The 25,857-nt window shown below is 43.2% G+C and overlaps 1 protein-coding gene across 2 annotated transcripts in view; it reads right to left on the reverse strand.

Annotated features, from left to right (window-relative positions):
- The window catches only part of MAP3K3 (mitogen-activated protein kinase kinase kinase 3), a 41,041-nt gene extending 15,184 nt beyond the window's left edge, over positions 1 to 25,857 (reverse strand). Inside the window, exons 1-9 of one of the 2 annotated variants that reach the window (XM_055697420.1) lie at positions 25,546 to 25,857; positions 19,025 to 19,146; positions 18,611 to 18,700; positions 15,468 to 15,508; positions 11,258 to 11,357; positions 9,849 to 9,962; positions 6,308 to 6,431; positions 1,784 to 1,917; positions 1,041 to 1,102 (exon numbers count right to left, since the gene is read on the reverse strand). In XM_055697420.1, the coding sequence (XP_055553395.1) occupies positions 1,041 to 1,102; positions 1,784 to 1,917; positions 6,308 to 6,431; positions 9,849 to 9,962; positions 11,258 to 11,357; positions 15,468 to 15,508; positions 18,611 to 18,700; positions 19,025 to 19,146; positions 25,546 to 25,549 (791 nt within the window). In that variant the 5' untranslated portion in view covers positions 25,550 to 25,857. Of the gene's footprint in view, positions 1 to 1,028; positions 1,103 to 1,783; positions 1,918 to 6,307; positions 6,432 to 9,848; positions 9,963 to 11,257; positions 11,358 to 15,467; positions 15,509 to 18,610; positions 18,701 to 19,024; positions 19,147 to 25,545 lie in introns of both variants that reach the window. The other variant, XM_055697419.1, reaches the window with a different exon arrangement.

The following is a 25,857-nucleotide window of genomic DNA, read 5'->3' on the forward strand; positions in this document are numbered from 1 at the left end:
ATCTCTTAAGAAATTACACAAACTGAATCTGTGCCAAAGCCACGTTATTCGCACTTTTTTTGTTAACCAGTGTAAATGGAGTAAGCCTGATACAGCTTTCAGACTCCCAAACGAGACTCCTTTCCTACTACAAAAAGAACAGCAGCTTCCCCAGATGATTCCCACTCTTACAAGGAATAATCAGGAAGGCTTTTCCCCCTGCCACTTAGGGCAGGAAAAGGGGAGAGAAAGACATAACAAATGAGCAATGCCCCCCTGCCCCAATAAACGAACATATGCATGCATACACATAGGTTAACTCTTAAGTGCTTCCTTGTGACTCCATAAAGTGGAGGAAGTGACTGGCTAACAAACCAAACCTTCAGAGCTTGACACAAAAGCATACACTGCCTACATGAATCAGCTTGGAAGAATCTCAGACTTAAAAGCCTGCTCAGTCCCGTATTACGGGTGCTGGGAAGCCATACTGGCTATTCAGGTTAACGGGACCTACAACAGCCACCCACCAAGACCTCAAGCAACACCAACAGCAAAGAAGAGGAAGAAGAGCATCAGACTACGACAAATGCTTCATCAAAGGAAGCCCCCCCCCCCCCCCCCCTTTACCTTTGGAATTGATATATCTTGCAGGAGATCGGAATCTAGTGTAATGATGTATTTTTGTAACCTTAGAATAGTTTGGGGTTTTTTTTCAAATGAACAAGTAGAGCCTTGTCTAAAAGAGATTTAAATACCCTGCAGTCAGATGTTCTTGGAGCCTAGGCTCCAAACAGAGGCATGCTTCAGAACATTGTATTTGTAACATAGAGGAGCTGAAGCACCAGTTTGTTGGTATATGGGTTTGCCAGAAAATAAAACAGCCTTAAGACACAGTTAACGCTCTCTAAGAAATATATTGGGATACAGGTAGGAAATAAGTTCTTATTTCTCTCCAAGAAAATTTATGAGATGGAAAACAAACTTCTGCCAAAGTACAACTGGCATTTCCATTTGAGCACTTAAGTTTCCACCAGCTTGTACATTTGTACCTGTCTGCTGACCTGTCCAAGGACTGACAGCTTCCTGACACCGAGTTTTCAGCACTGCTTAGAGGGTCCAGCATCTGCAACACAGAAGAAACCACATGGCAATATCAATTCAGTCTAATGCCTAAAAGAGGCTGTGCACGAGGATCAGAGTCCACAACACCTTGCCTGGATGATGTCTTGATGAAAAGGGGAGTCTGAAGCTGTTTAGAAAGGACATTTTTCCTTTATCTCCCACAGAAATTCTTAAGGACATGCCAAATTTGAGACATTGCTTTAGGTGTCGAAGGACTCTGCTGTGAAAATCGAAGTTTAAGTCAGCCTAGTGCTGCATTTTGATCGCAACTGCCTTCAGGGACAGAGTCTCTACCGGTGCTACTGCATTGCTGCCTCCACCTGCAAGTCGCCCTTTGGCCTTGCTTCCCACTTTTTTGAATGGAGAGCACAGTTTCAAACACGAGAGGGTCAGACAAACCTGGCAATAGGAAAGCTGAGCATATAACAACAGCAAAACTGCTCATTCAGTGGCGGAGAGAGAATACACATGGCAACTGCTTCTGGCAGTCCAACAAAGGCTTTGAACTCGCACATCTACAAGCCAGTTTGAAGCCTAGTTTAAATGAACAAAGCAGTACTAGCAGGTGCTGATGCAATTACAGCTAGTGAATATTTAGGAGTGAAAAAGAGGGCCCAGAGAGCAGCAGAGAGGCTCCTTAACAGCTGGACTTACACTTTTCATTCCTAATGTTCATACTTACACACTGTTCATTGGTTTCTGGGATGAATTCGCCTTCGCTGTTTATGCTGGTGTAGGAACCCTGCCGAGCAATGCGCTGCTGCCTCTCTGGAACGTACCCAGGAGGTGGTGAACTTCGGCCTGTGTTCTGGGAACCTGGGCCAGAAAGAAGGACATTTCTGATATTTATGCTCACTGAGATGAGACTGCACACGCATGTACACAAAATAAAATGCTAAACAAAATACTTGTCAGGGCAACCAGTCTTGTCTTGATAGTCAGTTTGACTCCACTAGCATCATTTACCTTGACTGACAGTACTATTCCTGCTAGTCATCATTAGCTGAGCTAATTATACTGACAGTCAGCAATTTCAACGTCACATGGGAGCACTGTTACCTTTGTAAATAATCCCAAAATTTCTGTTTTACTGCATGAAAAATAAAACCGAATGACCAGTTTGGCTGAAAACACATGGAAGTCAATTCTGCAATTTCTGTTAATTAAATGAGACAGCTAGATGGACAGAGAGCATGTTTTGGGGCCAAAGGATGGGAAAATGTTTACTGATGACCTGAGTGAGGGGACTGAGTGCACCCTCAGTAAGTCTGCAGGTGACACCAAGCTGGGTGGGACTGTTCACCTGCTGGAGGGCAGGAGGGCTCTGCAGGGGGATCTGGGCAGGCTGGACAGATGGGCCGAGGCCAACTGTATGAGGTCCAACAAGAAGTGCCAGGTCCTGCACTTGGGTCAGAACAGCCCCACGCAACGCTACGGGCGTGGGGCAGAGCGGCTGGAAAGCTGCCGCGTGGAATAGGACCTGGGGGTGCTGGCTGACAGCCGGCTGAACGTGAGCCCCCAGTGCGCCCAGGTGGCCAAGAAGGCCAACAGCATCCTGGCTTGTATCCAAAGTAGCGTGGCCAGCAGGACAGGGCAGGGACCGTCCCCCTGTGCTCGGGGCTGGTGTGGCCGCCCCTTGCACCCGGGGGTCAGCTGTGGGCCCCTCACTCCCAGAGGGACACAGACGGGCTGGAGCGTGTCCAGGGACGGGACACGGGGCTGGGGCTGAGGAGCAGCAGCTTCGGGAATGGGGGTCGCTCAGCCTGGAGAGGGGGAGGCTGGGGGGGCTGGTTGCTCACTGCAGCCGCCTGGCAGGGGGCTGTAGGCAGGGGGGGGTCTCTGCTCCCAGGTAACAAGCGACAGGACAAGAGGGAACGGCCTCAGGTGGTGCCGGGGAGGTTTAGGTTGGACATTAGGAATAACTTTGTCACCCAAAGGGTGGTCAAGGATTGGAACCAGCTGCCCAGGGAGGGGGTGGAATCACCATCCCTGGGGGTGTTTAAAAATCACCTGGATGTGGTGCCTGGGGACACGGCTGAGCGGTGGGCTTGGCCCTGCTGGGTTAAGGGATGGACCCGATGGTCTCAAAGGTCTTTTCCGACCTAAACGATTCTATGAAAAACATTGTACTCATCAGTTAATGGTACTACCTGAAGAGTTTCTGTTGTGCAACCTACTGGGAGAAACTTCACCCCCAGGATTTTTTTTTTCCCCCTTGCAGATCTCAAAGTAGATTATACTTTAGAAACAGGAAGATACAAAATCCCTTTTTGCAGTGACCTACCCACCTACAGCTCCCACCACGCCATGCTATGAGCTCCAAGAAATGCTGTGGTCCAGCCAACCCACTCAAGGTCATCCACGAAGACAGCATTTTAAGATCAGCTCTCAAGCTGTGCTCTTTATGATACTGTCTTTAATTAACTGTGTGTACTCAGGTGCTATGAAAGATGGGTAAAGATCAGCAAATACTCTCCCAAGGAAAATATTTTCTACAGAAGTTATTGTAATAAAGAGTGAAGGCAAACATTGGCAGAAGCTAACTGAAAACCAGTGCACACGCCTTTTAGAAGACTGCAGAAGGAAAAAAACCCTAACACTGACACAGCTTAGAGTGCCTTGGGGGGTGAATTCCTTTAGAAAAAAAAAAATTATCTATTGCTTAGAGCTACCACCTGATTTTCCAAATTGCTCTGCAGGGCTCATGTGACATTACAAGCCAACTGGCGTGGAGATAAACAAGAGAGCGTGCTTTGCGGCTGCACTGAGTCACGGGAGCACACTTTCACTCTTTCCGATACAATGCCATGGCTGGCCAAAGGGAGCCCAAGCCCTGCTGGCACCAGCCCAGCCGCTATTGTGGAAAGGCCACCATCACTGGGCAGGAAAAGGAAGTCGGCACTAAATCAATGTATATCAAAGGAAGTGAGTGGAAAAAACACAAATGCTGCCAGAATGCTTAGAAACATTTTTTTTTTTTTAAATAAAAGTTATCTTTACTTCCAAACCTCTGAACTAGTGACAGCAGACTTGAGGCCCGTCCACTTGAGAAGACAGGAACTACACACAGATTACCTCCTGCATGCAAACAACTTTTGTTGAATGCTGCTTTTGACTTTCGTTGCATGAGGTGGTATGAATAGGAAAGCCTCTGAAAAGTTAGGAGAGAGGGGTACATTCCTTTTCCAAATCAAAGATAGGAAAAGAGAAGGAAGAAGAAATTGATTCAAGACTGAGCTATTGCTAAATTACTATCAGACCTCTGCCAGAACTGGAACTATTCCGGACCTCTTAACAATGGAACAGTCTGGTACTTTGACATGTTCAGAAAATAAAACCAATGCCTTCTTGATTGACGAATGACAGGCTAATCAGAAAGCATCCATAGGCTGGGATAAGAGGAGAGTCTGTACAACTGGGATACAGAAGGGGCCCCTTATTACTATACAGTTTACCCATGACAGGCACTCGGTACAGTCTGTTAGCTTTGGCATTATTATTTGGATACCTTAGAATGCCAATAAAGAAGAAAGATATATTTTTTTTTAAACAAAATATTTTTGGCATTGAATTTGTCAGTGAAAAAAGAAACGTGGTGTTCAGATGTGCATGGATACCACTGCCTTCTTCATGGGACTGAGGAATGTTGCTCTTTTTATTCATATTAACTTCAAACTAGAAAGGATAGGAGAACTCTTTTTGTCCCGGTTTCAGTCACGTACTTCACAAACTTTCAGCACTTCATTGTTTGTTTGCTGCTTGATAAAAGCAAACTATACAAAAGGGGATCAGCAGATGCTAGACAGGATACAAGCAGGTTTGCTAGACAAGTCTAGTATTGAGAACTACCGGACTAGTTCAAGTCCTTCTCTACTGAGCTTACTCTCCCAATTACCTTTGGTCAGAACAATATGGATCTGACTCTGGTTTAGACTGTCTGGAGACTGTCTGATCTAGTTTAATTGGATTTATTATTTGACACTAAGATTGCACTGCAAATACTGATCTGAAATCCCATAATGATTATGTCTCAAGTTTACAGAGTCAGTGAAACGGAAGCACTCCTCTTCCACAGAGGGAGCTGGTTTAGAACTCGGAAACAAAACAGTTCTGACATTCCCAGCTCCAAGCACTGCCCTCGTGATTCGCAGCACCTGTCCTCTGAAGCATCAGGTCTGACCAGCCCTAAACTAGCTGCTGCAACAAACACAGCCATCCTCTGCTTCCGTTTCCAGAAAAATTTAGCTTTTCTCACTTTTGAAGCAAAAGTCATTTGAACAGAACACCATCTTAGGCTCTAGCCCTCATACTGCAGGTCTGTATGATTGCTCACCTTCTTCCTGCTCTTTCACTGCTCACCGAGTTTCCCACCAAGGAGCCAGATTCTAAATCACAGATTTATTTATTTTTTTTTACTTCTAAGTCTTTGAAGCAGTTTCACTTTTAGTGTTTCATAAAAAAATTTCACAGCTTTGAGTATCCATCTACCACAGTTTTGAATAGTACCACAGAGTTATACAGGGACTTGTAACATAGAAATTGGGACAACTCAGACAAACCTACCAGACAGAAGACATAAAAATTACAGAGCTTTACATGGACCTTTTCACTAAACATGAGTTCACTAAGCTCACAGAAAGGAAAAGAGACAAAGGTATGTACTACTCTGACTTTTCTCATTACCTTTCGTGCAGCTGTGCCAGTCACTTATGGTATTAACCTTGTGCTCTACTCATTTGCTAATTACAAGAGTGAAAGGTTAGGGAACTCCGTATGTAGGGCACTCGTTGGATATGCAGTAACAATTCCTGTGCTACTAGTAAAATGCTTGATTACAAGAGTGAGGACAGATTCCAAAGCCCAACATAAAAAAATAAAAAAATTTTCAAATCTAGGTTTCATGAACTGTAATTGCCAATCTAAATAAAAAGCTTAATGGACCCACGTAAGCTTTCCAATTTTCTAACCTCAATGAATCTGGCTTTAGGACATCCCCTTTAGCAGCTCCTCAGCTGTTCAACAACTTACTAAGGAACTTTGAAACATTCTATTGTAAACATATTAAGAGCTTTCGAAAATGAACTGCCTTGTCCTAGAATAACCTTTCAGTTTCTCGTGGCATTCATAAACGCTATACCATAAACACTAGTGCCCAAAAGATACATTTCACAAAACAAAGACAAGCAGAAGTGGCAAAAATACTCACTGACAGACAGATGCCTACTTCTGGGCTCTGGCTGCTGATAGGGTGTGCTCACATCCCCCACAGATTGGGAAGTTTTAATCCTGACTTGTTTGGGCAGTCCAGAATGGGGTGAAGAACTGTTTTGCTGGGTAAAATAAAAAATAAATAAAATAAAATGAGACTGAGGAGCTCAAGCAGTCTGGCCACAGTTTCAAAAATATCATGTTTAGTAGCAAGAAAGTAGCTGAGAAACAGTTCTAGAGCTTGAAATCTTATTAACTTCACAGAACACAAACAATAAAGGCATCAGAAGAGCAAGCTTTATAATTATGATGTAAAACAGGAGTTGAACAACTAGAGGATGCTGCCCTCCAGCCTCAAATCGAATGCAGGATTTACAAGTCTCGATGTTTGTCCTCCATCAGCAGCTACCTATGAAACCAACAAGATGGGGCTCCTATCACTCACTGAGATCAGAACACAGAAGAACGTACAATTTCTATCAGCCACCTTAGCCAGCAGAGATAAATTATAAACCTTGCACTGTCAGAAGCGGTTAGATAGCAACCTGACTCCCTACAATCTTTATAAAGTAAACTGACCATTCAGACCATCTAAATGAAAATAAATTCTAGAGAGTTTAAGAGCACAAAGAATTCGGAGATGTGAAGATGAATGCTGCCTGTGTTGCTTTCATTCATCCTTCCTTGAACTTACATAGACATAACCTAATAAAAGATCATTTTTGCACAGTGCCTCCATCTCATTCAAAGCAGGAAGATGAAAAGGAGACACGTCAATGGACTTCTCCCCAGTCTATTGAGAAAGATAGAAGGGGTAACTCCAGCATGCTTTGTAGGAAGAGGAACTGCAAAAAACATTTTGCAACTTCAGGCAGTAGGATGTTCCCAGAGCACAGCTCTGCCTCCTGAAACTGCAAGGCCACTTCAGACTCCGGAGGGTGCTCACTTGGAAATATCTAGACTGCAGCTTCAGGGAGGTAACCCCTCTGTGCTCTCTCTGCAGATGGCACAGGGAACACGGGCTCGTAACAGAAGGCTGACCAGGACTCCAGCTATCTGAGGATGGTGCTCTAAAATCTGAACATATGAAATACTACGAATTGCCTTCCTCAAACAAATGAGGTCCTATGCATGTCAAAGCACGTGCTCAATACTAGTGGACACTTTTGATTTCAATCTTCTTGTCCCAAAATACCTAGCTTTACAAAAGGATATAATATTCCCTTCCTCTTGTGCATTACAGAATGTAACTAATGTTAACTTATTTCATTGAGATGAACAGAATCACAGGCATCCCAAGGAAATTAATTCTGACTTCTGAAAATTATTTGAATACAACTAGCAACAAGGTGGGAGGCTACACAATAAAAAAAAATCAGAAGTATTGAATAGTTGCTCATTTAATAAGCACATACCCTTGCACAGAGTGAGGAGGGAGCCTGACTTAAATTACATCAACTCTACCACGAACAGAACCATGGGAGCTGAATAAAGGGTGCAGAGGTCACACCACTCACAAGGACAGTCTGGCTTTAGTACTCTAGGTGTTCAACTTAACCAGTTCTTCCCATTAGTTGCTAAACAGAAAGAAAGGACTGACAACAGGAGTGAGTTGCTTGATCAAAGAAAGCACAAGTGAGCCACAGAAAGAGGCACAAGAAAATTAATATAAATGCTATTCACAAGCACGGGCTCTCAATACTAGTCACACAGCTACTGGTGTAAAGTTGATTTGGTTTATATACATATTTGTGCCAAAGTCACGGCATTACCTTTCCATCCCCAGAAAAAGAAAAGAGCACAACCAAAACAAAATCTGCATCCTGTACTTCAGGAAAAATAATGCTTCCCGCTCCCTCAGTGGGATGAGATCATGCAGCCAAGTAACCTCCTTCAGACTTGTGGGCTTTTGCTTTATCACATGCAGGGCTCTCCTGTCAGGCAACTCAGAGCTGGAGAGGAAGTCGAAGGAGAGGGGGGAAACAGTGGCACTTACTGAAGACTTTGCTGTTTGTTTCTGCTTTGAGCAAAAGAGGAAAAAACAGCTAATAAAAGGACAACACCACAGTACTGGCTACAAGCTGGTGTAGGGATGAGGTTTACCAAGCGTTTACTGTAAGTGGCTTATGTAAAGTTTAGGTAGTATCATTTAACATCTGGTTTGCAGTTTGAAGACACCAAAATTAAGAGAGGGCTGTAAACCAGGATCGTTTTACAGTTTTATACCAAAAATTGAGGCCACCTTTTACAGACTGTTTCCTGACAACACAGAACAAAGCCTGACTACGCTAGGTCAGCCTGAAGGCCCCTCTTGCCAAGTATTGTCTTCAGAACAGCCACCAACAAATGCTTAGGGAAAGGGCATAGGACAAGGAACAGCATCATCCCCTCCTACACTTTTCCAGCTTTTGGCATCCAGTCATTTGGGAAAGGGCTGTTAACGCTCCTGAAGGGTTTCTGTATTTCTGTTAACATATATTATCAAATTCAAAAATAACGAGATGTGTATTTAAGTTCTCCTGACAGTTCCAAGAATTACAGGTGTGATTATTTCAAGAATTTGAGCTCACAGCCTGCAGAACTTGAATAGGGATGAACAAGCAAGACTGACAAGCCATTAGCAACAGAGCTTTCAAGACAGAGTAACTTTCATACCTTTCAAGAGAATTTGGAAATTTGTAAATAAAATATCTAAGGATTATTAAGGTCTCTGGCTTGAAAAGCTGTATGACCTTAATTCTAAACAAAAGACATGGGTTGAGTGAACAAAGATCTTCAGTCACAGATAAGGAATAAGGGAAACCTTCTGACCCTTTCTGCCCTCTTCAGCTTTCAGTTCAATTCACTGTCTGAAACTGGCATCTCCGGGAGCTTGACTTAAAAGATTTATTTCTGATGTTATGATCATTTCTGCTGAAAAGTACAAACTACACTGACATCCAATGCCACAGCCATCTGTGGTATAGGAAAGTGAACCAAGACACTATCAAAATAACCTTAGGTGTGAATACACCATTATTAGCTAAAAGCAACTTAAATTTCTACAGACTAAGGCTGGATTCAATGCATTAGGCTACAGACCTCAAAAATCATTGGCAGCTGTCCTTAGGCTTCTTACCCAGGAAAAAAGTGCTAATAGCTTGTCTTCAAGGACAACCTGTGCTTTCTTAAACGCAAGATAATTACATGCACTTTCAACAGTGTGCTATTAATCAAAGGTAAAAAAAAATTCCCTGCGAACCAAACTCATTAACTGTTTTCTGAACAGTCATTGGGTACTTGATATAAAACGGCCTTCACATTACAGCTTAAAAAGCTGCAATATTTTAGTCCCAAGCAGCTGCTGAAGACAGGAAAAAAAAACAATATAGAGAGATACCTATAGCTAAGCCAAAGCAAAGAGGATAAACATATGCATTCGTGTCTGTGCAGACTGATTTTACTAATCCCTGCTGCTCTCAGATGAGGCCACCATTGTGTTTCAGAGACTTAAGGGTAAAAACCTTCATTTTGCTGCAGTCACAGAAGCTGTTACCTACATGGTTTCTGTCCTGAGACAGCAATAATATTCTAAGGCTTTTCACATTAGAGCTTCGGTCCAAGAGATCTACTGCTTTATCCAGGTCATCTTGATTTTTCAAAGGAATAGACAGCTGCAAAATAAAGAACAGGGAAAAAAATCATTAGAAAAGACAGGAAAACTAAGTCTACATCCACAATAGGTATTTAAACAAAAATTAGAAAAAGAAAAAAAATAATCAGAATATAAGATGGGATTCTGATTGCTCAATTATTCCACAAATTTTTATTAAAATGCTGTCTCACTGTCCTTTTTAACAAGGTTTTTCTCCCGTACCATCAGAGAAATGGCTGACCCTATGCAAATTTCCCTAAGGCACCACCTACAAAAACATTAATTGCTACCTGAATGTGTTGTTTGCAAAGAACAAGTCAGAGACAAGCCCCTGATTCACTGATGAGAACACTGTCTCGGAATACTTCTGAATCCAGACCTAATGATTAAGTGAAAATTTGGTTTATGATACTAGTACGAAGTCGATTAAGACTCTGAAAGAGGGAATCAAAGAATTTGAAACTTGCTAGTAAGACCCCAAAAATTATGCTCAGACACCCTCTATTCTACAGCCCACTCACAAATCGAAACGTGAATGCTATTAACACTGAAGAACCCCTTTCATTTTTGTCTGGCTCTTGCTGGTGAATGGAGTTTTGCATCTCTCTCATTAGGGATGTAGCCCCAAACAGCACGAAGGCAAAACCACAACAAAAAAAAATCAAAGGAGAAGTCAGGGTGACCAGAGTGAGAAAGCCAACAAAATACTTCAGATTATTAATAAAATGCTACTCCTCATGCCACTTTCTTTTAGCAATGACAGTGCCCACAGCCCCCCTGCAGCATCTCATACCAGAGAGCCTCCCCTGTGCTCTAGCTCCCCTTGTTTGCCTAATAGCTGGGCAATAAGCAGAGAGCTTGCGGCCAGCAGGAGGTAAATCTGTTACAACTGGCTGGCTGGCTGCTCCTGGTCAGTGGTCAAACACCACAAGCAATCCTGACTCTGCTATCGGACAGCTGAAGAAATTACTCTGGGACTGCCTGCAGCGCTCAGACTCTATATTTATTGGCCCGCAATAGTTGCTTTTAGCAGTCAAAATACCTCAAATACCTTTTTTTACTTCCCCAAGAGAGTCTCCCAAACAATACCAGTACAAGGAAGCAAGGTGCTGATGTTCATACAATACACACATCGGTGCGATGTTTTGTCAGTATCAGCATGTTTTCCTCTGGAGCAGAGTGATTCAACTATGGTTCGTATTAGAGGGAAGAACTGAAAATTAAATGTATGGGTACAGAATTTGGGACAGAAAAAGGAGGTGTCATCCAGAGAGAGCGTTACATGTCCCGAGCACCGATAACAACGTTCTGTACCTCATTGTTCATGTAGTGGAGGTCCAGTGGCTGGCCAAAGGCTGTTTTCACTTTCTGCTGCACATCTTCATAGCGCACAGGACGGACAAATGGGATAATTCTGGAACAAAAGAGAATCATGGACTGAATTCAGAGATACTGAAAATGCAATCAAATCAGATGGCTGAACCATTAAAAACACATTTGAATGTTCTCCGTTCATCCTCAAGCAGCCAATGAACTTTTCTGATTTGAATTAATTATTTCAGCAAGGAATTCTTGATCTATGGCCCATTTCCAAATGGTTTGTCAAAATGCAATATTCAGCTGAAGATTTCAAACAGAATGCCTTTGACCCTGCATAGGAAAGTATCCTTTACTGAATAAATGTCTTTCACATAACAGGATACAAATCTCTTATGCACTTTGGCTCAAAGAATACTGCCTCGTGCACAAAACACAAATACATTCAGTCAGAGTTGAATTAAAAGCCACAGAAGGCCCAAAGAACAAAAAAGTTTTTGGTTTAAGTACTCCAGTATCTGAATTCAAAACTCACTCCCTGAACATTTCCAAAATGCGTTCCAGTTGAAAGGTTTCGACAAACATTCCCACAACAAAGCCAGTCCCGAACTCCTGAAGAAAGGTACCAGCCGGAGGACACAAAGGAACCTGAAAACCCTCTTTCCCAAAGGTGGCCTGTGACATTAGGCCCATGTCAGCGCTCTGCAGGCTCAAGTCAAACATCTCCGGACATCTGAATCACAGGCTCACTGCGCTGTCTCTGCAGTGATCCTTCAAATCCTGGACAACACAGCAGGGACTTTTATTCAAGAGCTGAGGACAAATCTAACTGTAACTGTGCAACCATTTGTCACTCAGGGCTTGCTTTATTAAAAAAAAAAAAAAAAGCCTTTTTAAAAAAAAATTAGAGGCCAAATAGATCAAAACTTAAATGCTGCTTCAGTTGTAACAGCAGTGGCACAGCTGACTTGCCATAATTCAGAATATGCATGTAAGACAGATATGCAAGACAGAATATTCACATAAGACAGATCAGTCTCATTCTCTCATGCTTCCTCCCTCACCAGTTATTTTCCCTAAGTAACGCATCTCTGGGCACCTTCACTGACTGACAGACACACAAAATATGCACAGATGTAAATTATTCTAATCACTTTCCCTTAGCCCAGAGCTTGGGACACACCAAACCCCCAGTTCTAGCACGCAGCCATTTCCTCACCAGTTGAATGGCACAAATGGCCTCAAGAAATCCAAAATGGCAACAGGCAGAGCCGTCCCCGGGGAACCCTGCAGAATCCTGTGGCACACGCATGCTTTTCAGAAAACGACAGTGTACTTTTGTTTGCTTTTATTACTGTTTTGGCTCCCTTGGGATAGAAACACTCATGTTTTAGGCAAAGTACTAACACGAAGTTCCAGCAAAGCATCTAAAACTGTTTGTTTTGCTGGAATGTTCTTCTGTAGGAAGCTGCCAAGTACTCAGAAAGTTGCTACCTTGACAGCTATGGAAAAGGATGATTTTTACCCTCTTCAGAAGAATTAGCAAGTAAAATACCCTGGGTCAAGAGCTGGAGGATCCAAACGTGAACTATAGTTTACGACCCACTGTTCTAGCAAACCAAGGACGTCTGCTGCTCAGCTCAGCAACCTACTTTCCATATCCTGACTGCACAAGGCCCAGATGGCTGGTGGTTCCTGCCTTCGGGCTCCTGAAACCAGACTTCTCGCCATCTGCTTCCACAGCCCATGAGACCACGCTGCATCTCCACTACTGGCGAGTTCAACAAACAGCGCTGGGACACAGCTGACAGCCACCAGCCTTCTGCGAGCTACCAGACCACGGCGATAGCTGCTCACCCCACCGCTGGAACTTGAAACAACTCTGCTTTGGCATAGCTGAAACACTGCCATAAAAAACCTGATTGTTAGCACTCCTCATGAATTCTGCCATCAGGCAGAAGTAAGACAACCTGAACGGACCACAGACACTCAAGACCTATCTTGCTCACAGGGGCAACTCTCTGAGCTCAGTGAAACCCTGAATCACCCCTGGGGCAGCTCACACGAGTTGGTGCTGAACGCGTGCTTTGGATAGAAGGCTTAAGTTTCCAGGCCATCCATCCAGCCTGCTTTGCCAGCACTCAGTATCCTTTCACGACATGCAGCTTTTGTTTTAAATAGATCTAGTGCTAGTTTGCTTCCTTAGCCCCTTCCCAGGAAGGGTTCATCTTAATACCAGACCTACAACATTCAGCTATTTAGAAATAATTGTCCTTGTTAAGAAGCAGCCCACAATAACATTTTCGACATATTACTAAGAAATCCATCCATGAAATTACAGTACTCTGGCACCGTACAAATGTAATTTAGCTCTCAGTTGAGCTGAAGCCCCTTATAAAGGCTTCCATTCTACACTCAGTGCATTAAAAAGCAGAGCTGTTCTCAGGTGCCACAAATTCTATTAGTTTAAAAACTCTGTGCACTCTTCTAACACAAAATCATGGACTGCAGGGTTTAAGGAGCCCATTCCTGCCTGACCACCTTAAATATTTGTGGTTAGATCTGGCAGCTCCTCTGAAACCAAGCACACACACTTACATTCTCGGTGCAAGCTTGCTGTCTGTAACTGCATACCACTTTGGGAATGGGGAATTCAGGCGAGCGTAACTGCATAATTAGACTAACACACAATCAACCTTTTCATTTTAATGTTACTTCAGAAAAAAACCCCTTTCTTCTCTCCTGAGCTCTGTGCCATCTTAAATGCACTCAGGCAGAAGACATACAAGACGACAGGACTGTGGTGACAAGATTTTGCTTCCGAGTTACCTTGTGCTAACACGGTATCACAAGAAATTGTGCCGTATCGCACAGTGGTTCTGTTGTAGCCCACACAATGCCTCTGACACAGCAGAGCTGAGAAGATATGGCTGACAAAGGCAGCAGTAGATCCCAGCTACGATTACTTTTTAAATTTCAATTTGAGCAACCAAAAGTCCAGGTACTTTTACTGACGGAATTCACCATGTAGGACTTTGGTGAATGAAACAGTTCAATTTTTGAGGAAGACTTTACAAATTATTCTCTACTGCCTGCTTTACCAAGGAATGCCTCTGCTTTTCTGTTTTAGCAAAAATCCCTAAATCTGACAAAGGAGGATACTTGAGGAGGAGCTTAAGCACCCCAGCCAGTAACCTTTGCTAGGAACAGGCTATTAGCATCACTACATACAACTTGTGCTGTTGTATTATCCACATTAAATTTGCGTTTTATCATGGAACTGTGAACTACTTCACACTGAAAGTACTGTCTGGGATGGGAGAAACAAAAGGATTCCCATAGGATATCTGTGAAGGATAGCATATGAACTCCTGCTTACAATCCAATTAATTTCTTCAAAAAAAAAAGACAACTGGAACATAGCATCAAGATCCTTTTTGCCCCCTCAGCAAGAGCTCAAGAGCAGCCTCAAAGAGGCTGCAAACAAGCCTGGAGCCTTCCTGTATGCTCACACACACCGAACCGCCACAAATGGACTGAAGAGTTTCTCTCAATTAGATGGCAAATAGGGGGCTTCTCAAGACCTACTTTGAAATGTCTAGACAATTTTATCCATTGTAAACAATACTGTGAACACCAAAAATCTTAGTTCAGTTAATTCTGGGTTTTTTTTTCAAAATAAAGTCTCTCAAAACTAAGTATCAGAGGAAACAACAAAGAAACTTTTACACCAATGAAAAAAATCTTCACTTGCTGTATCTTTTGCTCAGTCACAGCAGGACAGTGATAGTGTAGGTCATCAGGAAATGAGAAACTAGAAAAGAATGGCGCTAATTTGATCAGTTTCATTTGGTATTAGTTAAATGAAACAAAAAGGGAACATATCTGAAACAAGGCTATCAGACTGAATTTCTTTCAGGCTGGACAGCTTTTTTAATATTACTGCAATTCACTTACAAACAGATAATAGGAAAATAAATCAAAGGGAAGTATTGCATGACACACTGATTTTTAAAAATAACCAGTTGGTTTTTATTTATATATTTTATTTAAAAATAACAAGTTGAGTATGACCTGTTTGCTATTGCATTTACTGTGTGTTTTTCATTCAAGAACAACGAAAGTGAAGCCAACAAAATGTTTAACCTAAATTACTGATGACTGTATTATTCTACTAAGCAAAGAATCATAGTGAAGACAGACTTACCGTCTTTCCCCGTTATGTTCAAACTTTATCCTTACATCATTCTGCAGAAGAAAGAACAAAAGTTTAGTTTACAGTGAAACTTGGGCATGCATAACAGTAGACAAATGGATATAATATGATTTTAAGGCCCAAACACAAAGCAGGTCAATTTGTGATTGCAGTTGGCATCAACTCCTTACAAGGCTACCAGAACACAAGTCTAATTAACTTTCTCCATGGAAGCTGAAGCAGACCATGGCCAACAAGTGGCTGACATGTAAACACAGCAGCATGAAAAACGAAGAAATTGCTAAAGGAGCAAGAGAAGCAAACAGGTAAAAACTTGTAATTTTTCTTAACTGTCAATTAAACAGAGGACACTGAAATATACTTTAAGGAAAATTAATCTATTTTTATCACTGCATGGCAAAAATCTGAAATTGAGTCCATCTGCATATTCATCTGAACTGAAGCTGATTTTCTTTCTTTGTGCATTCTCAAAGCAAGCACATTTTCTTTTATGACAAAAAAAAAAAAAAGACACACAGGGAATGTGCTATGTTCTCTATTCTTAAGACACAGACTAAATCTCTCCTTTTGCAAAAATGCATAGTTTGAATTTCAGGGGCTGAAGTTACAAACAAGTTAACTATATGTCCTCTTTTAAAGTGCAAAGGGGTCATCATCTGTATCTGGCAGATGGTTAAAAGCACTAATGGCACAACCTGTGCATTTCACTGTAAACTTAAAAAGATGCGATGTGGCACGGAAGAGTCAACATGCTGAACTTTCAGCTCTGGAGATCAAAGTTGAAATCCCAATTTAGGTCACAAAGATAAAAATAAAAGGGAAAAATCTGCTCTGATAAGACTCCATAATTTCTGCCGCACAATTTATGTGATTGGAATAGATTAAGCCATCTGTGAAAGCCTCAGACAATAGGCAATCATACATCTAGGAACTTCAAAAAAAACGTGGCCAGGAAATGCTCTTTAGCTAGAGGAAGTATCTGGCAGACCTAGTGGTCAAGAATGCAGTTCAAAGGGACCACGCAATCACTGCAAGTACACAGTATTCCTGCAGCCGTACTGTAGGTGCAGAATCGAGCATGACAAACGAGCTTCCCAAGCAGAGCAATCATCTGCAGGTGGGTAATTTACACCTCGCTTTAACAAGGACATGTTGTCAGAGGGGGGAAGAGAAAGAACTTACTCTAGTATGACACCAAAATGAAGCAAGTTTTGGAGAACTCGTTTTAACTGAAGAATAAGGGGAAAAATGCAACAGACAGCACAGGAATAATGAACTTTCCAACTACTTATGAACCACCTGTTTCTTAGACAAAATGGATGGAGAAATGACCCCTTTATGTTAGGAATTTCAGGGAAGGAAGGCTCTGGATATTTTTTTTTTCAAATGCTATACTATTCTTAGTAGCCCAGTCCAAGGAAACTAAATAGGACTGCTTGGATGAAATTGAATTAAAGTAATTTTTCAGATTAAATTTTACCTCAAGATGCATTTTAGGTCATGAAACAGCTAAGTGACAAAGCTCTTGCTAATTAAAATTAGACAACGTTAAAAGATCCTCAGGGCTCTTTGGAAACCTTTCTTCAGCTCGCTGGTACCTAAGCGAACTGAAACACCTTTCTCCACTCCACTGCATACTTTCAAACCCATAATTTGTAACAAAGGGAAGGAGGGATAGAATTTGGCATGTATCTCCTGATGATTTTTCCAAAAGGATCAGACACTAGCCATTCGTGTTTCTTTTTCAAAGATCTAAGAAAAGGTATTCGAAGTGATCTTCGTGTTTATATTTCAGAAAGAACCTAGAAGAGTTAAACATCTAGTGCTTTTTGTTTCCTTCGAAAACAGTGAACCTGTCACCTATTTAAACAACTTCTTAGAAGCAACTCACATGAACTGTCCTGAGAGATGACTAAGAAAGCAAATCCAAGTTTAGTACTTTGGCATTCCAGTTCCGTGATGTGGTATCACAAATAACGATTACAGATCTTGATTTAAGACATCTCTGAATTTATGTTTCAAAGTGATTTGGAAAGGATTTTGTACTACTCCATCTACAGACTTGTCCAGCCCATTCGAGGAAATCCCAGATCCCAGCTGAACAAGTAGATTATGAGCAGACAAAGCATAAGGAAGAGACAGACATGAACTTTAAAGCCTGCTCCAGAAAGCTTAAGCCTGTAATAGGAATAAAACCGGAAAGAGTTATTTTACTGATACAGGCAAGTTCTCTGTTAACGTCAGTCTAACTGCCAGTAACTCAATTTAATTTTTTAAGACCACAATGGAAAAACAATTCTTGACTGAAATTGTTGCTTTTGTGTTGAAGTATTTCGTTCAAATGACACGCAGCACCTACTGACAGAGCAATATTATTCTGTGCTTTCTTCCTGCCAGAAAGTCAATGCAATAGTTTTCTTTATGACAAAAAGAGTCTCTAGCAATGTTAAACAAACCTATAGAGACTTTCAAGTATTGACCCTGCCACTTACTACCCTGGGAAAAGTATTTCTTTTGAACAGGGAAACAGGGAAACACATCCCCATACCCAAAAATAAGGGTTAGTTTCAAACCTGTCTTCATGCGACATGCAACTAGGTAACTCCAGACCACCCTCCCCATCAAGGATGCTGCCTCTCGTCAGACACCTGCAAATAGCTGCTTCCTTTTTCCCTGAAGCAAGGTTTGTCACCCTTTCACTAACGCCAGTCCTTTCAGGCAATCTCCTTCGCTGTTCTTGGATCAACCTCAGTTTGATTACCTTTTATCAGGATCTTCACTCTGTATTCACATGCGGTCTGAATCATGTGAAGATGAGACCAGCATTAGCTCACTATCCAACAGACTGCTTTATGCAGCTTTAAACTGCAGCGGCCTCCTTCTACATCAGAAATGGAAATACTTGTTTCCTTTTCATCATTATGCTTCTCAGTTCCCTGCTTCAAATTTAAGTATCATTTCCATTACAATGAGAAGCACATCATACTGCTACTTCATGACACAGTCAGTAAGGAAAAGCTTTCCTGGCCTCCCACACCTGCTTAAACGCATTCTACAAAGGTCACTGCACACAACTTTAAAACATGCCCCTAATTTATAAATGCTAATATTGAATAGGAAGCCAGTTTTCTTACCGGAATTTTTTTTTCTTCCACTGCAGAGGCACACTGGTTTGTTATTGCAGGGCTGCCCAAGAGGGGTGGACTGCTGGCACTGTGTTTTTTCTTTAAAAATAATAAAGTCATTTAAGAAAACGGTGATATGCTCGTGAAACCAGAAAATCACTTGGTAAACTTTTTAGCGAATCTAGGCAGACCGAACCCCATCAGAAACACATATAGGGGGAAGGCAGAATACCAAGATGTTGCAAATTATCAACTCTACCCTCCCTAGTCCATAACGGTAAGTGTTGGCAACGCAGCCGGAGCACGAACAGGCAGCTAACCCACCGGTGACGCTGCAGCTGCCAGAAGTGCCAGGCACGACACAGACAGCGGGCCCTTGGCCTCCAGGGAAGGATTGCAGGGAGGCACCGCATGGCCCCTTACCTGTTTGTTGGAGTGAGCAGCGTCTTTGTTCTTCATGGTATCATATCCAGTCAGTCTGTGACGTCGGCTCATCTGGAGTGCTACCAGGTCCTTCATGATGGATTTCAAGGCCTCTTGTTCATCTGTGATGCACAAGAATTTTAGCAGTAAGTCACCTGGGTGAGTATTGGCCATAACACTTCCCCACTTGTTTTCTGCTGACTCACAAAACGGAAATCCTTTTTAGGATCTTTGCAAATACACTGTAATTTCATGTAGCCATAAAAAGCCCAGACTTGAGCTAATATCATGAAGTAGTAAAAAGACGGATTAAATTTTAAGTCATTTATCCAATGCCACAAACGGATCTGGCCATAGGAAGATTCGGAATAAATATCCCCAGCCTCTAGTTCTGTTAAAATGGCTTCACAACAAACTACAACTTGGGCAGGTTTGCTAGATCATCATAGATCATTTAGGAGGGGCAAAGTGATGTGCTTCTGCCAAGGAAAACCTGGTAAGAATCTGTTCTTTCCAATTTTATATCCTGTTAACTTAGAATTCTTGCTTGCTAGTGGAACAAACCACAGCCTGTAGAGAGAAAAATGAAAATCTGGACAAAGAGTCATCTCAGAATATCTCTGCATACAAATCCACTTGCACCGATTTCCCCAACACATTCCTCTCTTCCCCCAAAACACGCCGATGGAACAAAGTTCAAACCATTTTATGAGATTTCAAGATCTACTGAACAGATTCAAATCACACAGCATTAAGAACGCTGTCTGCTGGCAGACTGCAATGCAGCAGGTTCAACTCCAGGCTCCTTGCAAATGCAGGAAAATAAGACAAGCTGAAATTTTTCTTATACATACTACTGACTGAAAATTACTTTCTGAAGCTAAGACTCCTGATGTAACCAATTTAAAGTGTTCTTCAATTTCTTGTTAGTTTTGAAGAGAGAAGTGATATTTAGCAGAAATTTGTATGAAGTCTAGAGAAAAAAAAAAAGACAAAAGGAGAAAAACGCATCGTAGCTGAGCTGTGACGGATTGCTAGCATAAAGGTGTCTAAAAGCTAGTGTGAATATTCCTTTGCTTTTTCAAGCATAACAATCCTAAATTCCTTGATACTGCAGAAGGTAGAAGTTGACATGTGAAGTGTGGTTCACAAAGGCGACTGCACCAGCCTCTTTGCTCCCAGGCACTGGGCCCACAGCGATGCGATCACGCAGAGGATCTGCGGCTGGCACCCTCCTGCCTACTGGATTGCTGGGCTGCTGTCTCACATACAAAGACTCAAAGAGCTTTCAGGGATAAAGCGTTGTTTCCTTGCAAATAATAGGTCCAGTTAAATCCTTCCCGATAGCGAGGTATAATTTAGGGATGAAATTTGAAGCAGTGATTGGATCAGCTCTGAACATGCCCAGAAGAATGTGCCCTTTCTAAAAGAGTCTGGTTGGACTTGACCACCGGGTTTGGATGTAAAGCTTTTTTTAATTATTTATTATTTATTTTTTTGACAATTCAGACTTTTGGAAGTGATGTGAACAGGTCATGCATAGATGAAATTATCACAACCCTACTCATACGACAGTGTATCAGGTGTGCACTGCTTGATATGCTAGGTTCCTCCTTTCTTCCCTGCGCCCACAAACACATCACTTCAGCGTGTTCAAATTCAAATGAACATTTTTGAAGCAGTTTTGTAAATAACCGAAACTTCATTTTAGAAATCCAGCATGGCTACACACTCGTTTGTGACTCGTGGCATTGCTCTGGATGGGTAATGGCTTTCATTTGTACATGTTGTCCTGGGTACGTTAAATGACGGACTGTCTCACATCTGTATTTCTCTGTAAAAGGGACTCATTGGGACTATTTGTTTCTCCCATTTCATGTTATGCATTTGTTCATGAGTGTCTCTAAAAGAAGCCAGCTTATATTTTATGCAGAAGACTGGGCTCATAATTAATGTCTGAATAACAAACTAGATTTTCGCAACAGCTGAAGATGACAGATGTGGGACATATACAGCTTCGCAAGCACACAGGGAGTGAACACTACCAAAATTTAGAAGCAAAAAGGGGGAAAAAAATATACCTATTTGTAAGGGGGCAACAGCTAAAAACCCACCAGTCAGAACAGAAGTCACACTAACATTATTTTTGGTAAGACCAACAGTTTCTGCCCAGAAGGTCTGCTTTAGTACTAACACTAGAGCAGCGGCACTTCCACTATGGCCTTCAACATGTATTCCCAAAAAACAGAGACATCAGACCTAGGCCAGGCGACAGAGGAGAATGGAAAGAAATCTCCCACTGCATTTGCAGAAGGTGTTAATTAAGAGTAAAACCCTTAAAAAAGGAAAGCAGAGCAGAGCAAATAAAGTTATTTTAAAAACCCCAAAATCAAAACCCACCAAATCGCTGCTGTCCAAGACAAGCCAAATGAGACAATAACTACATTGTGGTAGTGCAGGAGGGAGAGTACTCCTTGAAATTCCAACTGCATGCAGAAGAAGCAAGGGGTATAAGTAACACAACCAAAGCAAGAGGTTGCTTTTTGAAAAGCACATCAGCCAAAGGAAATAATTGCTAGGATCTATCTCAGCACTAAGTAACCCCTTGTGGGAGGAAAATGTGAAAAAACAGTTGTGAATGAAGTTAAAGTTCCAGGTAGCTAACAGCACAACTTTTTTTTTTGTTTTGTTTTTTTGAATTGTTTCCAACTTTACATATGAACATTTAACCTTTTACCTTACTGGAGTGTCTCCAATTTACTCTTATTCTTTAATCTTGTTTGATATTAAGCATAGCCTTTGAGTCACCTGGCAGACAAAGACAGTAACTTTGCACGACAAAACATTACAAATTATGGACTGGCATATCCCTGGAGCGCCTACCACCCAAAACACGCTGTGAAGAGCTGGGATACAAGTTTTCCACTACAGTGCAGTTTGGGTTTGGCCAGATATCAGGAGGATGAAGAAGAGCTTGTCTTGGCAGAGTTCCTTTGGGCAAGAAGCAAAAACAGCTATGAAAGCAGTTTATAACTTAAGCACTCACGACAAGAAATCAAGTCAATCAAAGAGCACGTCTGTGAATAAAAACTCACATCTGAACAGTATGGCACATCACTTGAAAATAAGGATCGATGCAGTTGTTGGCTACAGGTGTTTTGATCCCAAAGCCCAGGCAGTGTATAAAGTCAGGTTTACAGTGTCCCATGTGAATGAGGAAGTGGGCAAAGAGGACAGGCATCTAACCAGTAACGCATCTCTTAATAAAGACTGTAGCTCAGCTACAGGGTGTATTTATTTATTAGCTAAGGCAACTTGTGAATTTACAATATGCTAAGACATTAAACTCTTAAGGGCAGCACCTGCCAAGTGTCTAACCCCGTTAGTGCATGCAAGGTCTGTCTCTCGCTGTAAACTCAGCTTCCTCCATTGGCAATTGCTAATGCTGAAACCTTACTTGCATCCACGCAAAAAGAAACACGTAATGTACTAGCAAAGGCTGATGGAACAACTTCAGGTGCATCTGAACCTTACGTGATCATACGTTTTATTATAGCTATACACTGAGCTATGGGCTCCCCGGTACCAAAACATACACTCTGTAATTCATCCCTGTGTTGGTGAGGTAGGAAATGATGGGAGTATGAATCTTTTCAAAACGTAAACGTCAAATATTGATCTGAAGCTTGTGCAGGGAAAAAACGTTTCCAGTTAGGATAGCACTGCACTGGATTTAATGTTGAGAAGCATGAATACTTCTTTATTTCCATCAAAATAGAGGATTTGCATAGATCAACTTTAAAGAAGCACGTGCAGCAGCATCACATCAATCACACAATGCAAAAGTTACTACAAATGAAAATGAAGCGATTTTTGAAGCGCACTGAGAGACCCTGTTTTGCTAGGTCTCCAGTAGGTCTGGGAAACACAGTTCTGCTTTGTGCGGGAAAGATGTTGTCCAGGAAATGCTTTTCATGTTTTAAAAACTACACTCAAGGATTTTTACAACATCGATAAAAGGGAACTGCTACTCACAGAGAAAGCTATTCCTCTACATAAAGCATTTATTTCAATACACAGCTTCTTACACAGGTCTCAGCAAGTCAGTGTATTTGCTGTGGCAGAAATGGAAACAGTGTTGAAAAAAAATCATGAAGTTCAAACAGTAAAAGCATCTGCACATTGGTAAAAACAGGAAGTCTGTAAACTCCTGTAAACCAGGATGCTATTTTATATAGCATGATAATAGAAGACACGATGCCACATTTGTTTCAAAAAGAAAAGAAGTGAACAAGTAGGTGCGTGTTTGTTCCCTGCCACCACAGCAGCACAGCTGATTGTTTGTGCAAGTGATCGGCAGATCCAGGGGCAATGAGTGAATTTCACAAGTGAGGCAGACAAACCGAGTATGGCTTAAAGCTCTGAGAAAAGTTTTTGAAAAAGCTTAAATTTTGAATCCTTCACTGTGGACAGTCTTAGTGGTAACAAGATGCTGTTCTGCCCGATTTTTAGGAAACTGCAAGCGACCTGGTTTGCAGGCTTAAAAGAGAAATCGGCACTTCTCTATGAACCTGGCACATGCGGTGTGTATTTGGGGTACCTCTTCCCAGCCACAAATCAAAAAAAATATAGGTTGGGATTTAAGCTGGTCCTAACCTGCCGGCTCAGCCCTGCTCCCCTCCCCCACGGCGCACCGGGAGTGTCACCACCGCTACAGCCGGGAGCTCCACGCTCGGCCATGGGTGCGTGTGCGAGCCAAGGGAAGGAAGTGACACAGGCAGGAAAAAAGAGCAGATCGAGGGAAAGACTCAACTGCAGCTGGGCCTGCAGCGCGCGTTTCGTCTAGGCCTGCCACGCATCATCCAGTCCGAACTCTGCTCTCCCTTCCAGTTCACAGATAGATGTGGATTTCTCTGTATTAGAAGCAGGTATCTGTATTTTAAACGCTGCCAAGGAGCTCTCTGTAAGGAAACAAACCTCCGCCACAGCACCTTCGGTAAAGGGCCAGAGAATCGCTCACAGCGAGCTTCAGCTGCGCCAGAGGAGCTATGACACACCGTGATACCAAGCTCTCACTGTCAGCCACCCCACGCAGCTTTCAGGCTACTATACAAAAAACAAGATGGAAGAAATGCAGAGTGGGATACAGCCTGTTACCCATTATTAATTAGACTATTTGATCACAACTACCTAATGAATTTAGACCTTCCCTATTATGAGCGATCTGCTTGCAGCCGTACCATGATACAACACGAGCACGCAACACTACGGTGGAGCAGCCCACAAAACTGTACTTTTTTCATTCTGTGCTCACATGTTTACCAACACGTATCCAATTGCCGTTGGAAAACACTTCCATGGAAATCCAGCTTCTTCCTTCTCTGCTATTTTAAGCTTCTGTACTACCTGGCTGGCTCCTTTAGAGAAGATACAGACCAAATAATACTATCCCAGTCTTTATGAAAGAGAAGCCTACTGATGGATCTGCATCAATCTGTTGTATTTACAAAATTAAAGCAGAATACAGAGGAAATAAAGTTGTTGCTCAAAGCCAAAGTACTGCATTAACAATGCTTTGTGAATTTACCATATAAGCAACTAATTAGCATACTGACTAAATAACGAAGGACAGTCTTGGAAAACTAAACTTAGTTGTAGGAAGGAAACACTGAAGTTGCAGCCCACAAAACCATGCAACTCCGCACTTATGACAGCAGTAGTAATTCCCTGGCTAATAAGCAAACAGGAGTAAGTTCTGGTCTACAGAAAATAACCTTTTAATTCTAAGTACACGAAACCCCTCTTTAAACGGAAAGGGGAACTAGGTAATACAAACACACACACACACACACTCCCATCGCCATAAGCAGTTCCTTATACAGGACACACAGTCCAAAAGAAGGATCATTCAGGTTCAGTTACAGCAACTTCTGAAAGCAGCATTTTACTCTGGATAGAGCGCTCCGCCGGCTCCTCTGCTTGCTGGTATGTGTCGCCGTCTGGGTTAATTATGGCGAATGAGAACCCACTGGAAGCTTCACAGAGAAAAAAAAACCTATTTTGACAGACTCCCAAGCTGCAATTAATACCACAGTAGAAGTTTTCCTAATTCAATTTAAGCACGTAAATTCCCGTCTTACCGACGGGCAACCGGGTTCTGAGCAGCTGCGGCAGAGGCCCCAGCCCCCCCGCCCGAACCCCTCACCCAGCCCGGCCGGGGGTGCCTGCGCGGCGGGGCCGGGGCTCCGCGCCCGCGGTCGCAGCACCGGGGGCCTCCTCACGATTTGAAAGAAGACCCTCGCAGCCGCGCTGCTGCCCGGGGCGCAGAAGCAGGCCGGGGCAGCGGGACCGGGCCCGCCGGAGGCCGCAGGCCCAGCCGGCCCGAGGGACGCGGGCGGCCGCAGCACCGAGGCCGCCCCCCCCCCCCCCCCCCCCCCAGCCCCGCTCGCGTTCGGCTCCCTCAGCCCGCTGCCCCCCGGCCCGCACCGCGGGGCGCTCCCCACCCGCGCAGCGGCTCTCACCCATCTCGGCGGGCGGTGGGCCCGCGCCCGGCGGGCGGCGGCGCGCTGAGGGACGGGGCTGTCACCGCCGCGGCTCCATGGCGGCCGGGCCGAGGGGGAGGGCTCACAGCCGCCGCCACATTCCCAGGCCCGCGCCGCCGCCGCCTCCTTCCGGCGGCCGCGCTCCGCGTGCCGGCGCGGCGGCGGGGGTGGGAGGGGGCACGGGCGGTCCCGGTCGCTCCCCGCCGCCGCCGCCACAGGGCGCCCGGGCCGCCAGCAAAACAAACCGCTCGGCGGCCGCCGCGCACCCGCCGCCGCCGCCTGCCAATCACA

Source organism: Falco cherrug, chromosome 20 (genome assembly GCF_023634085.1).
Source record: "Falco cherrug isolate bFalChe1 chromosome 20, bFalChe1.pri, whole genome shotgun sequence".
NCBI lineage: Eukaryota > Metazoa > Chordata > Aves > Falconiformes > Falconidae > Falco > Falco cherrug.